The sequence below is a fragment of the Oryctolagus cuniculus genome, chromosome 8 (genome assembly GCF_964237555.1).
Source record: "Oryctolagus cuniculus chromosome 8, mOryCun1.1, whole genome shotgun sequence".
Lineage (NCBI taxonomy): Eukaryota > Metazoa > Chordata > Mammalia > Lagomorpha > Leporidae > Oryctolagus > Oryctolagus cuniculus.
The window spans coordinates 36,659,863-36,680,220 of NC_091439.1; the positions used below are offsets into that span (position 1 = coordinate 36,659,863).

Sequence of the window (20,358 nt, forward strand, 5' to 3'; positions counted from 1 at the left end):
GGCAAAGAAATGCAAATGGGCAATAGAGTGGTGCTCATATTGGCCCTAAGAAATGAAAAAAAGTCGTTCATCTTTCCCACTCTGACAAACATTTTAAGATCCTGTAATATTAAATATTGACAAAGACAGAAAAGATAACATTTATATAATGATAGGAAACTAAAAGGAGTCAGCTTTGGATATCAATTTGGAAAAATCTAATAAATGCGAATAAATGCAAATTCTACAGATAAGAGTTTCCCAGTCTTAGCACTTTAGATCCTGGTATGTGGAGCTATTCTGTGCAAGCTAAGATGTCTCTCATTCATCCTCAATCTCTACCCACTAGATGTCAGTATCACCCATTTATGATCCCAACTGTGTCAAATAGTAATAGCTTTAAGCAAAGTTAAGCATCTCCTGGGGAGAGGGAAGAACTCCCACTGAGAATCACTGGCCTACACCTTGCTCTACCATACCCAATACTTATCTTAAAAGTCTTTTTCAAATATTTCTGCCTCAACCTAGAATAAACCATATTTAATTTCACATCCCAGTTTATTTTTTAAAACATGATCATGACCCAATATACTGATTTCATAACCTACTCACAGGTTGCAGTCTGCAAAAAATTACCCGAGAGCCTCTTACACTTTTTTTTTTCTTTTTTTTACAGGCAGAGTGGACAGTGACAGAGAGAAACAGAGAGAAAGGTCTTCCTTTTTCAGTTGGTTCACCCTCCAATGGCCGGCGCGCTGCGGCCAGCGCACCGCGCTGATCCGAAGGCAGGAGCCCGGTGCTTCTCCTGGTCTCCCATGGGGTACAGGGCCCAAGCACTTGGGCCATCCTCCACTGCACTCCCTGGCCACAGCAGAGAGCTGGCCTGGAAGAGGGGCAACCGGGACAGAATCCGGCGCCCCAACCGGAACTAGAACCCGGTGTGCTGGCGCCGCAAGGCGGAGGATTAGCCTAGTGAGCCGCGGCGCCGGCGCCTCTTACACTTCTATACTAGAAAACATACATTAAAAGGTTCATGGTAGTAATTTAATATCAAAAAACAAAAACAATCCAAAGACAGATTTTATCAAATAGTGAAATATCATTTAATGTGGGGAGAAAAAAGAATGACTTAGAGTCATAAAAATAACATGCATGACAATTAGACAAAGTGAAAAAAATTACTTCCAAAGAATGTCAGTGGAGTCACACTGCAAGGCAATTTCAAATATGCAAAAAACTTTAACATTCAAGTTCAATTTTTCTAATTAGACAATGGATGAAATTATGGAGGGCATATACATTTTAAGGTAAGGTAGCATGTATCTTTTTTCCCCAAAGTTTTATTTGTTGGAAAAGAAGACTGGACAGAGAGATTCCATCTGCTATTCATTTCCCAGGGCCATGCCATGAGGTCTCCCTCACTGGCAGCAGGAAATCAAGTTCTTTGGCCACCTGTTGCCTCCCAGGTGCATTAGAAAGGAAGCTGGATCTGAAGTAGAGGCAGAATTCAATCCCAAGCATTTACAATATGGGATGCGGGCAACCCCAAGTGATGGCTTAACCTGATGCACCGCACCTTCCACCCAAGTAAGGTGCATTTCCTAAACAGGGTGTTGAGTTTCACCATATTGTCCCAACCAGCAGGTTAACTACTGAGCTAAATGCATGCCCCTGGAAATTTTAAAATGGCAATATTATATCTGAAAATTTCTCTTAGGCTTTTGTTTTTTTATTTTACAAGTTTTACAAGGTTTTTTTTTTTTTTTTTTTTTTTTAACCTATTTATTTGTTTTATTTGAAAGGTAGAATTACAGAGAGACAGAGAGAGGTCATCCACCTGCTGGTTCACTTCCCAGATGGCCGAAATGGCCGGAATTGGACTGATACAAAACTAGGAGCCAGGAGCTTCTTCAGGGTCTCCTACATGGGTGGAGGAGCCCAAGGACTTGAGTCATCTTCAACTACTTTCCCAGACCATTAGCAGAGATGTGGATCAGAAGTGGAGCAGCCAGGACTCGAACGGGCACCATTTGGGATGCCGCCACTGCAGGAAGAGGCTTTACCCACTATGCCACAGCACCGGTCCCTCTTTTATGCTTCCTTAACCACTTAAAGAACAACATATGATTTATCAGACTTAAAATCCAATCTAAGGGGCTGGCACTGTGGCATACTGCATTAAGCTGCCACCTGCAACACTGACATCATATATGGGCACTAGTTCAAGTCCCAGCTCCCTACTAATGAGCCTAGAAAAGCAGCTGAAGCTGACCGAAGTATTTGGGCCCCTGCACCCATGGGAAACAAGATAAATCAGACTCCTGGTTTTGGCCTGGCCCAGCCCTGGCCACGGAGGCCATTTGGGGAGTGACCCAGCAGATGGAAAGATCTGTCTCTCCTGCCTTTCAAATAAATAATTTTTTTAAATTATTTAAATTTAAATTATTTATCCAGTTTTCCTCTGCTTTCTGAAAACTGAACAAACCCTGTTGAAATAATGTATCTGGGGAAGGACTTTTAATGACAGTAATACTGATAGGATAGTTTACATTGGAAAGGCTAGGCTAACACTGAGACTAAATTTCAAAATGCCTGAAAATGACACACATTTTATTCCTCCTGCTGTGATACATCAAGAAATAAACACATCATGAAGTATTCCTACTTTCCTGCTCACACAAAAGAACCTAATCCTAACCAACCCTCTAATTCTTAATATCAGCTATATTGAGAAAGGAAAAAAAATAAAGATTATAAGCTAAAGAATACTCTGATAAAGCAATCAGCCAAACAGAAAATGTGAGAAATTCCACAAGACATGACCTACCAAACAGCAAAGAAAGTAACACTGTTGAGAATGTAAAACAGAACAGGTAATTTGGCAGTTTCTTATAGTATTATATATACAGTTACCATATGACCTATCAATCCATTCTAAGGGATCTACTTAACAAAGAACCATATGTATATCATAACAGCTTATACAAATGCACATAGCAGCAATACTCACAATGGCAAAAAAGTGAAACATTTTATTCATCAACAGATGAATGGATTAAGGGGTACATACAACTAACTGAATACCATTCAGCAATAAAGAGGAAGAAACTGATACATAACAATATAGATAAATCTGACAAACATTAACGCTGAGCAAAAGGAGCCACAAAAGGACAAAATACTCTTATATTGAATAGTTCTATTTATATGAAATTCTAGAAAAGGCAATGTAATCTACAATGAATAAAAAGGTTAGAGTTGGTGATAATGATAGGAATATTTGTAAATATAACTTATATTTCAGTAAAGTTGCTTTTCTAAAATGGTCCCAGAAACCACTCAGAAGAGGCTCCCATTAGCCAATATAGGGTAGTCGGAGCATGAGATTGAAATTATAGTAAAAGATTAGGATCCAAACAATCATAGTAAAAGATTATGACCCGCTGAATAAATAAGCCATAAGTTCACAATAACAATGGAACATTGTTCCTTATAGAATGCCAAGTACAAAACATAGAAATGATACAGTATGAAAAATCTGCATGTATAACTATCACAGTCATGACTGAATTTGTCAAGAATTACTGATGTAATCTAAAGCTTTTATGAAAAGTTTTATGAGAAAATGATTATTTTTCAAGATCCCAAAGCCTCTCCCAATAAATTACAACTCAAGTGATTAAAGTTAATATCATGCATAACAGGACAAACCAAGATAATATGCATTTCCATAAGGTACAAAGAAAAAACTATGTTCTTTATAGTATCTGTCAATACTTTATAACTCAAATCCAATCATAAAGAAACACCAGAAAATTCAAAGGGATATCTGTGACTGTTTTATAGTCTTAAAAAAATGAACAGTATCAAAGAGAAAAATCTGTTACAGATTAATGAAGACTAAAGGGAAAAACAATTAAAATCAAAGGGTGATGACAGAATCTCAGGGGGGAAAACATACTTCTATATTTATATCTATATCCATATCTATCTACATATTAGTACATAGATAGATACAAAGGACATCAATGGGAAAATCTGGATAGTCATACTGTATTCATTTGAAGTTTCACTGTTGTTAACCTGCTACCATTACTACTGATGAAATATATTCTCAAGATTTATAGGGTGAAAAGAGTTGTGTTCACAAATTACTAAGCATTAAGACCAAGTCCTTTTTCTCTTAGAACATGACTTACTTCGTGTGTCATTTCTCCTATTGGCATGTGCTGATTTATTTGTTTCAGGTTGACATCTTGAACTATTCCGGGAACCAGGTCTTTCTTGACTGTCTGGTCTTACATCATCCAAGTGGAGAGGTACCCACTTGTGCTTATTAGCTTGAAAAATACAAAATGAAATAATTTATTGATAATACAGTTTTCACTAACGCCTTGCAAATTCTGAAACTACTTTAAATTGTTACTTATACTTCTGTCCAATTATGACAATCTATTCAAAATATTACATATATACTACTTCCATCTCATACTTGATGGACTTTAGAATGGGATATATCTGATAAGACAATTATAATATATGCAGCAGAAGGTCAGGCTTTTGATTCAAAACACTTTTAATTTCAGATCACTGTCTAAAATATTCAGTTATTCAGAATGAGATTCCTTAAAATGTAAGTGGGTAAGTATAAAATTTATCTAACAGATTTTTCACAGCTACTACATATGATAACTGTTATGATTATACCACAGAATTCTTAGAACTACCTATTCACAAATTCCAGTGAAGTTTCAAAGTGTTTATTATCCTGCCCAATCTATACTATTTACCAAATCAAAAAGACTCCTGAGCAAAGGAAAAACTACCATAGTAATCAAGCAAAGTTATAACAATTAAGGTAACAATACTGATTTCTTATAAATCTTGCAAAATGAGGATCAGATGAGAAAAAAATATAAGAGAAACTAAAAACTCTTTAAAGCCTATACTATATAAATTCTATCAGAGATTCACTGACATTTTTTAGTTAAAAAAAAAAGTGTTCTAAAGGATCAACTCATAACCTGGTTATATCAATCACTACATAAAATACCCAGCTATAAGCTGGCGCCGCTGTAGCTCAATAGGCTAATCCTCTGCCTGCGGTACCGGCACCCCGGGTTCCAGTCCCGGTTGGGGTGCCGGATTCTGTCCCGGTCACTCCTCTTCCAGGCCAGCCCTCTGCTGTGGCCCGGGAGGGCAGTGGAGGATGGCCCAAGTGCTTGGGCCCTGCACCCAAATGGGAGACCAAGAGAAGCACCTGGCTCCTGGCTTCGGATCAGCACAGTGCGCCAGCCGCGGCAGCCATTGGAGGGTAAACCAACGGAAAAAGGAAGACCTTTCTCTCTGTCTCTCTCTCACTGTCCACTCTGCCTGTCAAAAAAAAAAAAAAAAAAAAAAAAAGAAAAGAAATACCCAGCTATAGGGCTGACCAGTTTTAACTGATGAAGTTAAGATAAATTTCAGAGCATGATGGCAGATCTGTCATCTGTATGAATTCTAGACTACTTAACTAAGAAGCAGGAAAAGTGATAAAATGGTTAAGAAGCAGAGGAAATTCTTTTTCTAACAATCACTTAGCAATCCTGTTGCAACTACTTGAGCAATTACTCTTTGCCCATTGTATAACATGAACCTAATGCTCACCCTGCAGCTAGGGAACAGATACTTATTCTTTAAAAAAAAAAAAAAAAAAAGATGTATTTATTTATTTATTTGAAAGACAGATTTACAAAGATGAGAGACCCAAGAGAGATTTTGCATTCCCTGGTTCACTCCCTAAATGGCGGCAACCACAGCCAGGCCAAAGCAAGGAGGTTCTTCCAGGCACTCCTACAAGGGTGCATGAGTGCAAGGACTTGGGACATCTGCTGCTGCTTTCCCAGGCCACTAGCAGGGAGCTTGGATAGGAAATGGAGCTGACAGGCCTCGAACTGGTGCCTTTTATGGGATGCTGACGCTGCAGACCATGGCTTAACCTGCTGTGCCACATGTTTTAATGGCTTTTCACACCACTCAAAATAAGATCCTAGTTCCACATAACTAAAGACGTATATACCGTGGACCTTGCCTATGTTTCCTACCCTATCTTGTGCCATTCTCTCAACACTCAGAACACTGAATGAATATGGTTTTTACAAAGCAAATAATAATCTTCTGTCCTTAGACATACAAAAACTTTAGAAAACTAGCATGGATGAAGACTTTTTTCTTTCAAACTATAATTTTTATGAGGGAATGCTAAAAGGGAAACAGCTGACCAAAATTACTCTCACTTTTCTCTTAAAACAATGAAGTATCTCATTTTCTCGGAACTCCCTAAAAAACAAGGAGCAGTTCCAATTCAGATTTAAAAGTATTTATCATACAACTTCGAGAATGTCAACCACATATATAAGTGGAACTTCATTCCATTTACCTGCATAGATTATGAGGGCTTAAAAAAGCATGTGGGGGCCGGCGCTGTGGTGCAGAGGGTTTAACACCCTGGCCTAAAGCACCGGCATCCCATATGGGCACCAGTTGGAGACCCAGCTGCTCCACTTTCTGTACAGCTCTCTGCTATGGCCTGGGAAAGCAGAAGATGGCCCAAATACTTGGGCCCCTGCACCCACGTGGGAGACTTGAAGAAGCTCCTGGCTCCTGGCTTCAGATGGGCGCAGCTCTGGCTGTTGCGGCCATCTGGCAAGTGAACCAGGGGATGGAAGACCTCTCTGTCTGTAACTCTTTCAAACAGATAAAATAAATCTTAAAAAAAAAAAAAAAAAAAAAAAAGGCATGTGGGAAAAATGGAATAAAAAGATAACGTAAGGGGCTGGCATGGTGGCACAGTGAGTTAAGCTATTGTCTGAGATGCCAGCATCCCATTAGTACAGGTTCAAGTCCTGGCTGCTGTACTTTTTTTTTTTTTTTTTTTTTAAGATTTATTTATTTATTTGAAAGGCAGAGTTACAGAGGCAGAGGCAGAGGCAGAAAGAGAGCTCTTCCATCTGCTGGTTCACTCCCCAAATGGCCACAATCACCGAAGCTGGGCCAACCTGAAGCCAGGAGCCTGGAGCTTTTTCTGGGTCTTCCATGCAGGCACAGGTGCTCAAGCACTTGAGCTATCTAATACTGCTTCCAAGGCCATGGCAAAGGGTTGGATCCTAAGTGGATCAGCCAGGTCTCAAACCAGCACCCATATGGGATGCTGGCACTGCAGGCAGCGCCATTACTCACTCTGCCACAGTGCCAGCCCTTCTCCTGTAGGAGACCTAAATGGAGACCTTGGCTTCTGGCTTCCATGTGGAAGACCAGGACACAGTAACTGGCTCCTAGCTTTGCCCTGGGCCAGCTCTGGCCATTGCAGCCATTTGGGGAGTGAACCAACAGATGGAAGATCTTTTTCTATCTCTCTTCTCTGTAACTCTGCCTTTCAAATACATCTTTTTTTAAAAAAAGGTAATGCAAAATTTCAGTGAAGTTATTGAACTCCCCTGCCTAAGTTAAATGCAAAAAAAGCTCATACTATAAAAACAAATCAATTACTATTGCATATGGTTTATCCTGAAGAAATACAAAATACATATTGATGACTATTAGTGAGCAATTCATTAATTACAATTCTTCCCTGCTATAACTTTTTTCAAAAACTTTCACACACATAACACAGATAACATAAGGATTAACTGACCTCTTTTTCGCTGATTACTTGATTGAGCCTCATCTTCACTGACGTTTTCACCAGGGCCATCTAATTTTATTTCCCGGTTTTCTTTACTCTCGTTGTTACTTTTCTTCTCAGTCTTCTCTTCTTTTTCCTTTCTATTCTGCAGCTTCTTATTCCCTTGACTGATGACACTATGACACTACAAACAAAGTTTTCTATATGAAATAATTTCCATTAACATTTTCTTAAGTATAACCAAAAATCTGTGGTAATACGTTTTACCTAAATATTGCCAAACAAATCACAATCTAAAATAAAAACTATTTTTCAAGACACTTAAAAGTCAAGCTCTAGACTTTGAGAAAACAGGCATTGAGTAGTTGATAAAGGATTTCGGTATAAAACATAAAATGAACTCTCAAAACTCCTTCTCCGAAGGAGAAAATATTTTTTAAAAAAATGGACCTGAGGGCCGGCACCGCGGCTCACTAGGCTAATCCTCCGCCTAGCGGCGCCGGCACACCGGGTTCTAGCCCCGGTTGGGGTGCCGGATTCTGTCCCGGTTGCCCCTCTTCCAGGCCAGCCCTCTGCTGTGGCCTGGGAGTGCAGTGGAGGATGGCCCAGGTGCTTGGGCCCTGCACCCCATGGGAGACCAGGAAAAGCACCTGGCTCCTGGCTCCTGCCATCGATCAGCGTGGTGCGCCGGCCGCAGCGCGCCGGCAGCGGCGGCCATTGGAGGGTGAACCAACGGCAAAGGAAGACCTTTCTCTCTGTCTCTCTCTCTCTCACTGTCCACTCTGCCTGTCCAAAAAAAAAAAAAAAAGTGGACCTGAGTTGATGAGACTCTTCATCAATTATTGCTGGTGGACAAATATATATAAAAAGATAATCCACATTAGTCAGAGAAATAAAAATTAAAACCACAATTTCAAATTGCTGATCACTTACTAATGGCTAACTTTGGTTTAAAATGGACATAGTAAGAGTTGGTGAGGAACTGGACTCTTTTAACACTGTTGGGAGCAAAGTTTGGCAGTTTCTTAGAGCTGCCCATGGTCCAGCCATTCTACAACAGTTATTTAACCAAGAAAAATCAAAGTAGATATCATGTAAAAATATTTTAAAGATTTATTTATCTGAAAGAGTTATAGAGAGGAAGACACACAAAAAGAGGGGAGACAGGGAAAGAGTGAGAGAGGGTAAGAAGGAGAGAGATGTTCCATCCACTGGTTCACTCCCCAGATGGCTGCTGGGCCAGACCAAAGCCAGGAGTTAGAACCTCTGAGTCTCCCGTGTTAGGTGCAGGGGCCCAAACACTTGAGCCATGTTCTGTCATTTTCCTAGGAACATTAGCAGGGAGCTGGAATAGCTGGTACTCGAATTGACACCCATACGGAATGCCAGTTTTTCAGGTGGTGGCTTTACTTGATACACCACAGCACCGAGGCCCCAAGTAAAATTTTATGCACATATGTTTTTACAGCAGTTTCCTTTGTAATAGTAAAAAATTGGAATCAATCCAAATGTCCATCAACAATAGGCTACATCCATATACTAGAACACTACTTAGCAACAAAATGGACTGATAAAAACATGTCGAATCTCAATATAGTTATATTGATGATGAGACCACATTTACAAGGAAGGGGGAATTCAAAGATTTCATGGAAAAAACTATGCACAGATTTCAAATTTTTTTTGCACCTTTTTTTTTTTTAAAAGATTTCTTTATTTGAAAATCAGAGTTACACAGAGAGAGGAGAGGCAGAGAGAGTGAGAGGTCTTCCACCTGATGGTTCACTCTCCAGTTGGCTGCAATGGCTGGAGCTGTGCCGATCCAAAGCCAGGAGCCTCCTCCAGGTCTCCCATGTGGGTGCAAGGGCCCAAGGACTTGGGCCATCTTCTACTGCTTTCCCAGGCCATAGCAAAGAGCTGGATTGGAAGTGGAGCAGCCAGGACTAGAAGCGGCAGCCATATGGGATGCTGGCACTTCAAGCCAGGGCATTAACCTACTGCACCACAGTGCCAGCCCCTTTTTGCACCATTTTAAACTTAACAATTTTTAAAAAATATTTATTTACTTCTTTGAAAGTCAGTTACAGAGAGAGAGGAAAAGACAGATAGTCAACCTGCTGGTTCACTCTCCAGATGGCCACAATGGCCAGGGCTGGGCCAGGTGGAAATTAGGAGCCAGGAGCTTCCTCCAGGTCTCCCTCATGGGTGGCAAGGGCCCAAGCACTTGCGCCATCTTCCAGGGCTTTTCCCAGGCCATTAGCAGGTATCTCAAGTGGAGGCTTTACCTGCTATACCACAATGTCAGTCCCTAGAATTTGTATTTATTTGAAAGGCAAAGAGACAGAGATCTCCAATCCACTGGTATACTCCCCTAATGCCTGTAACAGCCAGAGTTGGACTAGGTCAAAGGTGGAAGCCAAGAATTCAGTCCGAGTCTCCTACATGCATGGCATGGACCCAAGGACTTGAGCCATCACCAGCTGCCCCCAAGGGTGTGCATTATCAAGGGCTGAAATTCAGAGCAGAGCAGGAACTAGAAATCAGTCACTACAATTTAGTGAGCTGGCCTTCTAGGCAGCATTTCTACCACTGCTTCAAATGCCCAACCCATAAACTTTTTCATGAACTTTTTAAAGTATCCTTGCATAAAAATGTGAATTAATTTAAAGAGACAGAAAGCACTTCAAAGGAATGTGAGAAAATTTCTGGGAGCAATGGTTAAGTTCATATTCTTGACTGTGGTGACAGCTTATACCACAAGTATATCCAGGTCAAATTTTAAACTTTTTGAATGGCTTTTATATCACAAACTGTTTAAATATATGAATAACTGCATACCAATATTACTACACAAATCACAAACAGTAACAAAGCAAAGCATGTTACCAGAAAATCATATAGACCACAATTCTTTTTTTTTTTTTTTTTTTTTTAATTTGACAGGTAGAGTTACAGACAGTGAGAGACAGAGAAAGGTCTTCTTCCTCCCATTGGTTCACCCTCCAAATGACCGCCATGGCCAGAACTGCACTGATCAGAAGCCAGGAGCCAGGTGCTTCTCCTGGTCTCCCATTTAGGTGCAGGCCCCAAGCACTTGGGCCATCCTCCACTGCCCTCCCAGGCCACAGCAGAGAGCTGGACTGGAAGAGGAGCAACCGGGACCAGAACCGGAGCAGAGAGCTGGACTGGAAGAGGAGCAACCGGGACCAGAACCGGCGCCTACACGGGATGCTGGCACAGCAGGCGGAGGATTAACCAAGTGAGCCATGGCACCAGCCCCTAGACTACAGTTCTAAAATTAGGATATTTTAGAACCATCTTTCAAAGTTTCAATTAAAAAAATCCATTGCATATTTCTCAATATGATATGTATGTGCACATATACATATATACACGAGCACTTCAACATGCATTAAAAAAATAAAAGGGGCCGGGCTGTGGAGTAGAGGGTGAAGCCACAGCCTGCAGTGCCAGCATCCCATGTGGGCGTCGGATTAAGGCCCAGCTGCTCTGCTTCCAACCCAGCTCTCTGCTATGGCCTGGGAAAGCAGTACAGATGGCCCAAGTCCTTGGGCCCCTGCTCCTGCGTGGGAGACCAGAAGAAGCTCCTGGCTCTTGGCTTCGGATCAGCACAGTTCCAGCTGTTGTGGCCAACTGGAGAGTGAACCAGTGGATGGAAGACCTCTCTCTCTCTCTCTCTCTGCATAACTCTGACCTTCAAATAAATAAATAAATAAATCTTTAAAAAAAAAAAAAAAGAGAGAGAGACTATAAATTGCGGTGGGCATTTTCTAGAGGTTGATGCCTGTCTGAATCTCATTAGTGAGCCTGGATTCAATTCATGCCTCCAGCTCCCTGCCAGAGCCTAAAAGGCAGCAGGTGATGGCTCAAGTAATTGGGTCCCTGCCACCTACATGGGAGAAATGGATTACATTCCCAGCTGTGGGCTTCAGTCTTAAACACAGCCTTGCCCTGGCTGTTGAGCATTGGCAGCATGTTACCAGTAGATAGACTGTTTTCTCTGTCTCTTAAAAATAAAAAATAAAAAAAAAAAAAAGGAAATATATACATCAAAAGAAAACACACATACATAGCAAATTGTGAAACACAAAATGGGCTTCCACTAGACACACTGAAAATTTATCTCAGGGCCAGTGGTGTGGTATAGTGGGTTAAGCCACCAACTGCAGTGCCAGGATCCCTTATGGGCTCTGGTTCAAGTCCCAGCTGCTCAACTTCCAATCCAGCTCCCTAATGCACCTGGAAAAGCAGTAGAAGATGGCCCAAGTCCTTGGGCCCCTGGACCTACGTGCAAGACCCAGAAGAAGCTCCCAGCTCCTAGCTTCGGACCAGCCCAGTTCCAGCCGTTGCAGCCATTTGGGGGAATGAACCAGCAGATGGAAGATTGGTTTGACCCTCCCTCCCTCTAATTCTGTCTTTCAAATAAATAAATAAATCAGGAAGGAAGGAAGGAAGGAAGAGAGAGAGGGAGGAAGAGAAAAAAGCAGAAGGGAACAGAAGGGAAGGGAATGAGAAAGGAAGGAAGAGAAAGAAAGAAAACTAATCTCTTTGGACCAGTGCTGTGGGATAGCAGGTAATGACACAACCTGTAACACCAGCATCCCATATGGTTGCTGCTTAAAGTCCCAGCAGCTCCACTGCCCATCCAGTTCCCTGCTAACGTGTCTGGGAAAGCAGCAGAAGATGGCCTAAGTCCTTGGGTGGGCCCCTGTACCCACCAGGGAGACCTGGAAGAAGCTCCATGCTTCAGCCTGGCCCAGTCCTGGCTGTGGAGCCATTTGGGGAGTGAACCAGCAGACTGAAGATCTCTTCTCTTCTTTTCTTTCTTTCTCTCTCTCTCTAACTCTGTCTTTCAAATAAATAAATCTTTTAAAAACTGATCTCTTGATTTTCAGGCATTATAAAAAGATGATAGGGTCTCTCCATGCACCAACCTAAGAATACAACCTCCTGGGCCCATGCTTCACCATCAGTAGTGCTGGTATCCCATATGGGTGCTGGTTCAAGTCCTGGCTGGTCCACTTCTGATCCAGCTCCCTGTTAATGTGCTTAGGAAAAGCAGCAGCAGATGGCCCAAGTGCTTGGGCCCTTGCACCTGCACAGAGAGACCTAGATGAAGTTCCTAGTCCCTGGTTTCAACCTGGCCCAGCCCTGGCCATTGCAGCCATCTGGGAAGTGAACCAGCAGACGGAAGATCTCTCTGTGTCTCTGCCCCTCTCTCTGTAATACTGACTTTCAATAAATAAATAAATAAATCTTTAAAAAATATATGTACATGTAACCTCCCAGTAATACAACCAGATGAGGGAAATGTGATGAATGAAATTAAACATCTGAAAAGTGGGTAAAACTATAAAAAGGGTAGCTGCCAAGTTTTCAGTTTCTCCTTATCAGTGTATATAATTTTATAAAACGATTGTGTTTTAGTATAATTTATAATGTGTTCATTATCACAGGCAATGATAGATGACATTTTCCATGGCTAAAGCGTAAGACACCAGGTTCATTACTAACACTATTAGCAGAGTCAAAGAATGACTGAAAATTAAACTAACAAGAAAGTTATCTTATTGATGAAGTCTTTAAATATGTTCCTAGGGCAACAATTGTTTAGATTTTAAGTAAAATAAATTCATGTTGAGAGGCTATTTTTCATTTTTAAAAATAAATCTTAAAATAATACTCACTCCAGTGTTCACTAATTCACTTGGTGTTGGCCAGTTCGCCATATCGCTGAAATCACTAGGCTAAAAAGTAATGAATAAGTGTTATGTCTGCAAATTATTTTGGCAATTTTAAATAGAAAAAAATACTTTATAAAACTGCCTGCATCTTTAAAAATTACTTATAGCCAATTACATATTGCCAAACTGACCCAAAAGTTTCTCCAAACAGAAGACAACTTTGGTCTTATTATCCAACTTCAAGTATGTTTAATGATATTGACTAAATTGAGATAGATGATAATAGAATCATCTGGGAACTGGATAAAGGTTACAATTCTCTGAATATTAGCATTACACTAACATCAGTAAGACAATTAGAAAAATATATTTCTGATACTTGAAAAGTCCCTAATAACAACATTCACAACCAATACAGTTAAGAACTATTTCTTGCAAAGACATACCTTATTAGGTTTCTTTGTCTTGAGTTTTCCAGCTTTTATAGTTTTTGGGGAACTGAGCTCTGAAAAAAATAAACAGAATTATTTTTACTAATTCAATAAGTATATTTAACAAAGTATAAGTCAATGTAGTTATCACTCAACAAAATTCAAAGTTCTACAATTCACATTTAGCACACAGATCTAAACCAGTCTCCAATATCCAAATCAAGAAGAAATATTAACAGTTTACTTACACTGGACAGACCAATCCTTTCATTAACATTACAGCATATGAAAAATCAGAAGCATGTTTTAATAAAGTTGACTCAATTTCCAAAAAACTACATTTTTTAAGATTTATTTATTTATTTGAAAGGCTAAGTTACAGAGGAAAAGACAGAGATTGCTTCCATCTGCTGGTTCACTCCCCAGTGGCCCCAACAGCCAGGGCTGGGTGGGCCAAAGTCAGGAGCCTTTTCCAGGTCTCCCAAGTGGGTGCAGAGGCCCAAGGACTCATGCCACCTTTCCACTGCTTTCCCAGGCTCATTTGGCAGGGAGCTGGCTTGGAAGTGAACAGTAGGCTGTGGCTTAACCCACTACAGCACAACACTGGCCCCAGAATACATTTTTATACACAATTAATACAATCATCAAAAACCATCTGGAAAATAGGTCAGAGGACTTTAAACTATCTGTCCCAGGAAACAAACAGGTTTGGCAACCCTAACAGTGTACCTAGACGCAAACCATAAAAAAGACAGTAACTGCTCCTGTAAAAGTTTGTCTAAGACCTTCACTGTATCACTACTTGTCTTTACCTTGAGTCAGAACATAATGGTTGACAATAAAAATCAATACACTGTCCCCAATGAAGAATACTTTATACTGTCTTTTAGTTTTGTTCATTAGCTAGCAAAGTTACTAGATGGCATGATCATCTCACTAAACATGGCCTAAAGTAAACATTAAAAAACGCAAACAAACTTGGAATCTGTTTTTATAGCTAACACAATAATCCAGCAAAACATGAATCCATGGGCCGTGGCAATGATCAATTTATAGAATAGAGCCATCTTTGAATTAAAATCCAGACACAGATTTAAGTAAGATGTAGAGTACATATCAAAGAAAAAGGGGCCAGTGTTGCAGCATAATGGGTTAAGCCCCTGCCTGAGATGCTGGTATCTCATACTGGTATCCCAGCTGCTCCACTTCATAATGTGGGCACATATGTATAATGCTTACACAACTGTTGGATCTAATTCTAGACAATGTTTAGACAAATACTGTTCTCTATTAGTAATTTAGGTCTTTTCCTTGCTCACAGGCTTCTTGTTTTCTCCTCTGTACCTATATGTTTTCCTACTGCAACTACTTTTTCTTAATGAAATACTCTTCTCATATGCACATATATACATCTTAAAATACAAAAAAAATCCAATACCTAAAGTATAAATACGAATACAACTTTAACGAACTGCAAAGTATCAGCATGGTGCTATAGCCCGTGTATAAAGCCATCACCTGCAAAGCTGGCATTCCATATGGGTTCCAGTTTCTGTCCCTGCTGCTCCACTTCTGTTCCAGCTCCCTGCTAATATGCCTGGGAAAACCTGCAGAAAATGGTCCAAGAGCTTGGGTCCCTGCCACCCACATGGGAGGCCCAGATAAAGCTCCTGGCCATTGTGACCAACTGGGGAGTGAACCACCTTAAGGAAAATCTGCGTGTATGTGTGTGCTACTGTTTCAAATACAACAATTTAAAAAAAAAAAAGACAGACCTAAAAACAAATTTAAGGTACCAGTGCCTCCAAATATATATAAAATACACATGCTGTGTTACCCACATGTGTCTACCTTTTAAAAACCATTGGATGAGATGCTTTTTTGAGGAATATTCCAGTATCTTTAAAACATTATTCTTAAACTGTGGGAAATTTTTTAGAGCTTCAATTCTCTAAACGAAAACTTCAGTGCAGCAGAGTTTAAGAGAATGCATTGCGCCAGCCGCGGCGGCCATTGGAGGGTGAATCAACGGCAAAAGGAAGACCTTTCTCTCTGTCTCTCTCTCTCACTGTCCACTCTGCCTGTCCAAAAAAAAAAAAAAAAAAAAAAAAGCATTGATAGTATTTCACATGATTTTATCATTTGAGGGGGGAAATGTGGTAAAGTGCCCTTTTGCCATAGTGAATTCTTTTCCCCCAAAGATTTATTTGCTTGAAAGGCAGAGGTAAAGAAAGAGGTCTTCTATCTGCAGTTTCACTCCCCAAATGGCCCCAACAGGCAGGGCTGCACTGATTCGAAGCCAGGAGCCTGGAGCTTCTTCCAGGTCTCCCAAGCAGGTGCAGGAGCCCAAAGACTTGGTTGGGCCATCTTATACTGCTTTCCCAGGACACTGGAAGAACAGCCGTGACTTGAACTGGTGCCCATATGGGATGCCTGCACTGCAGGCTGTGGCTTTACCCCCTATGTGACAGTGCCAGCCCCACCACAGTGAGTGTTTTAAATGTTTAACAATGTATAGACTCCATTCTCATACTCCCATATAGTAAAAGTATCAATTTGCATAGAACAGCCCTGTGACCAAACTGTTCCATTTCTCAGCATCTACCCTAGACAAAGGCATACCAGCATCCCAAGAGGTATGCATAAAAATGCTAATTGTCTCCATTTAAATAAGAAAATGGAACCTATTTGCTAAGTTAATGGACTACTCTTCTGCAATTTTTGAAAGAAATTTAGATTAAAAAGGATCAATTAACACTTAAAAAATAGACATTTTATGTTCTAAACACATATACAGAACATATTTAGAAGCAACGTCATAGGAAGTCCTGAAAAGATATTTGGTAAACGGGTGATTACTTTCTTTGAAGGAGAGGGACATCCGAAGTTCTATTTTTATAGAATATATTTATGGATTACTTACATAATTTAACTGTTATTTCATTAGAGTAATAAGAGTAACATAATTGAGATTTCTGAGAAGTAGACATTGGGAGAAAAGAGAATTAATGAGCAATCAATATAGGATCAAAATAGAATAAAGCTGAAATAGAAGAAAAAAATTTTTAGATATTATGTTTTTGTGAGTGAAAGAAAGGAAATTAGAAAGCAGATTTTTAACATGTAAAATAAAATCATAGCTACAAGTGATTAATAAATTCCATATTATGATTTTAAAAAGTCTCCAATATAAATAAAATTATTTTAACACAACATGAAGACACAGATTAGGCCAAGTTCTTTCTGGTCTCCTAACTGAATTCAAGACAGCAAGGGCACTAAGCCTCTCAGATGGGTCAGGCTTTGGCTGAGTGCCTTCCCTGGATCTCTAAACAACATCAATACACTCCAGAACACCCTACAAGTGGAAGAAAGTCTCACAAAGATATCAAGAGCCCACTTCATTTAGGTCTGCAGGTACTAATACAGAGAAAATTCAAGATTTATCCCCTGAAATACTCCCCTATGTTTCCAACCTCGGTAATAAATTTTCTGGCAAAATTCTGGGCACAGAATTCCTTTACCTCATTAGCAGAATAACAGAAGGTCCCCGTTCAGCCAAAACAAACCTGGCTTAACTCTGTTGCTAAAGCATGATTAATATGCTTCCCTTTCTGAGTATTCTGTTTTGTAGATTAACTTTTACAAGTACCCTACCAATAAATTACTAATTTAACACTTCTTGGTTTGTACCTACTCTAAACCCTAAATAACCTTCTTTATTCTTGAAGTTATAAACTTGTTTAGGAAAATAGGAAGTTAAAGTACACAGGTAAATATACAGATGGTTCTCTGGTATTAGGAAACTTATCCATTTACAAAGCCCAAAAATCTTGCCAGAAGTCAACTAGTTAGTGAGTACCCAAGTGTCTCAGCACAGTGCATTCCTACATCACAACCTCTTATCTAAATTAGCTAAGTTACTCAACTGCAAATAAAAGTTGTAGAACAGTGCAGGCCACACTGGACAAAGACTATAGTTAATACACTGCTTCCAGTAAGAGTAACAGTATTCCTGGGTGCACAGAATGGATTCCAAAGACACAAAGTGTTTCCTACAGAAACATCAACAAAACCGAAACTTCGTGAATCCCACCATACATCAAGGATCACCTAATTCTTAATCTTCAATGAACACTGGAGTAGGAAGGCACCTGTTAGGACATTAAACTGAAATATTTTCACCAATCATTTGCAATTAAAACCCCCAAGTCACTTTTAAGTCTTAAAACCTGTAAAATTGGTTTTACAACCAATCAAGAATTCATTTTCTGGTGTTTACCCGATATAATGTATAATTAAGGTTAGAAGTAGGGAGGTAAGACAGCCATTCAGATTTTGCTTTCTTTGCTAAATTTTACTCTCTTCAATAAGTAACAGGCAGCAGGGAATTACACTAATATTAAACCTACAGCCAATTTTAATGTTTGCTCCAACTATGGAAATTAATGAACAACGAAGGAAGGAAGTGCATTTCTGTACAAAAACTAAAGAATTCAGTGAAGTCAACACTTATCTCCCTCTACTGGAGTTCCTGGGAAGAAACGTGGGTTTACAACAACCGCCTTATGTTTTATACCACCACATCCTTCATCTCATTTGATTCTCACAACCCCGTAAAAGTGTTCAAATTTTTTTCTGTTCCACTGTTAACCTTTAAATTTAAGTAGCAAAGCCTTGCAAGAAAACAGCTGTTATGTCTACACAAAAGCTCAATTAATTCATTATAATTTAACATGGCAAAAATGAAAGACACTGCCTTTTCATTTTATCTAGCTTTTCCATTTTTAAAACAACCAGGGTAGTTGCTGCAACCAAAATAAAGCACCAAGGGCCATACTGCATAGATCAGCATTCAAATGCTGACCACACAATCTAATCTCAAAAGGGAATAAGAGCTCACAGAATGTTAGATCACAATTTCCCTAACGTGCAATTCTCTCTCCTGTGTCAAACTATCCTGTTTCAATTATTTTCACTCACAATCATCGCCCAAAGCACTTTATGAGCCACCACACTCAGGGTCTCATGTTCAATGACTCCTTAGCAGTGTTCTGAAAACCTTGATTTTTTTTTCCGTTTTATCAACAAAACATCACAATCGCATTTCCACTTGGAAATAAATCTCCTTTGCTCCAACTTGCTGTAAATCTATTTACAAATCCGCCCAAATTTCCCCCCTAGAATGAACCGCGCTGACGATCCAAAGTTAAAGCTACTTTACCGAGTCACTCATTCACACAGTTCTGGGCCGCGCCAGCGGGGCCGCGCTGCCAAGTTTACCCCCTCCGTGCCCCCATCAGTCAAAGAGAACCTGAGGTCCCACCTCTTCCTGTCGCTCCCTTCCCACATGTCCATTTATGTAAATGGGTATCGTGAATGACACCTTGGCAAGAAATACCTTCGACTGACAGGGAAGCCGGGCCCGCCCCTCCCCCAGCCCCGCGCGGCCAAGTCCAGGAGTCGCCCCTCCGCACCCTCCCCGAGCCCCCCGCGGAGAAGCCACAGACCTGCCTCCAGAGTCTCCAGCGGGGGCGGCGGCGGGCCCGTCCCGGCGGGGGACAGGTGCTGGGGAGGCTTTTTGGTCCAGGGGTTTTCCTTAGGCGGCAGCGGCGGCGGTGGTGGTGGCAGTGGCGGCGGCGGCAGCTTTTCCTCGGGGCCGGCCGCTGCCGCCTCATCTCGGGCGTCCTCGGCCGGCGGCTCCCGCGGCGGCGGTGGCAGCGGCTCCCCGCCGAAGGGGCCCCCGGGCCCGCGCGCCTTGTGCGCCAGGTGCAGGGACAGGGGCCTCACGGGCACGGCCGCCTGGGGCACGCTGTGTCCCAGCACTGGCACCGGAGACGGCTCTCCCCGCGCCCCCGCGCTGGTGCTGGCCGCGGCCCTTTCCTCCCTCGCCGCCTCCTTCCCGTCTCGATCCGGCGGGGGCGGCTGCTCGGCCTGCCGGCTTGCCGCGGCCAACCGCGACTCCCTCTCTGCGGCCGCCGCGGGCGGATCCTCCCGAGAGTGAACGGCGGGCACCGGGGCGCGAGCAGACATCGTCCCCTTGCCCCAGCCACCCCAGCCGGGGGGGGCCCGGGGCCAGGGAGCCCGGGTGCCCGTCGCTCCGCCGGGGCACCGACTAGCGCCGGCCTGGGGCACAGAACCCGAGAGCCCGGCCGCCGTCGCCGCCACCGCCGCCCGCCGAGGCCGCGCAGCGCCCGGCGTGCCGGCCCGCGTCGAACGGAGCGCTAACCGCCCGCCGGCCCAGCCCTCGTCGGCGGCGCACGCCCAGAGCCAGCTAACACGCGCCGGGCGCCGCAGCCGGGAGCCGCGAGCCCTCACCTGGCGCGGGCAGCTGCGGAGGAGCCGGCAGCCGGGCTGGAGGACCTTTAGCGGCGTCTGGAGGCGCAAGCCGCTCGCGCCGGTAACTGCTCGAGGGGCGGGGCGGCGGCATGCGGAGGCGGGCCGAGGGGCGGGGCGGGACCTCCTCGCGGAGCGTGACGTGGCTGCTCCCCGACCCCGGCCGCCGCCGCCGCCGCCGCCGCGCTGCGCGAGGTGGCCGCCCGCCCTGAGGGCCGGCCCCGCCCAGCGGCCCGCCGAGGGG

At 42.3% G+C, this 20,358-nt stretch overlaps 1 protein-coding gene across 33 annotated transcripts in view; it reads right to left on the reverse strand.

Annotated features, from left to right (window-relative positions):
• The window catches only part of LARP1B (La ribonucleoprotein 1B), a 197,953-nt gene extending 177,698 nt beyond the window's left edge, over positions 1-20,255 (reverse strand). For 26 of the 33 annotated variants that reach the window (XR_011378248.1, XR_011378246.1, XR_011378247.1 and 23 more), the window contains exons 1-5: positions 19,289-20,128; positions 13,794-13,852; positions 13,351-13,410; positions 7,652-7,826; positions 4,179-4,319 (exon numbers count right to left, since the gene is read on the reverse strand). Coding sequence is in view for 24 of the 33 variants with exons in the window: in XM_051819846.2 (XP_051675806.1) it covers positions 4,179-4,319; positions 7,652-7,826; positions 13,351-13,410; positions 13,794-13,852; positions 19,289-19,811 (958 nt within the window). In the remaining 9 variants the exon portion in view is untranslated. Of the gene's footprint in view, positions 1-4,178; positions 4,320-7,651; positions 7,827-13,350; positions 13,411-13,793; positions 13,853-15,296; positions 15,880-19,002; positions 19,108-19,288 lie in introns of those variants that run through there. The other 7 variants (XM_070047594.1, XM_051819847.2, XM_070047595.1 and 4 more) reach the window with 5 other exon arrangements.
• Positions 20,256-20,358: the final 103 nt, after the last annotated feature.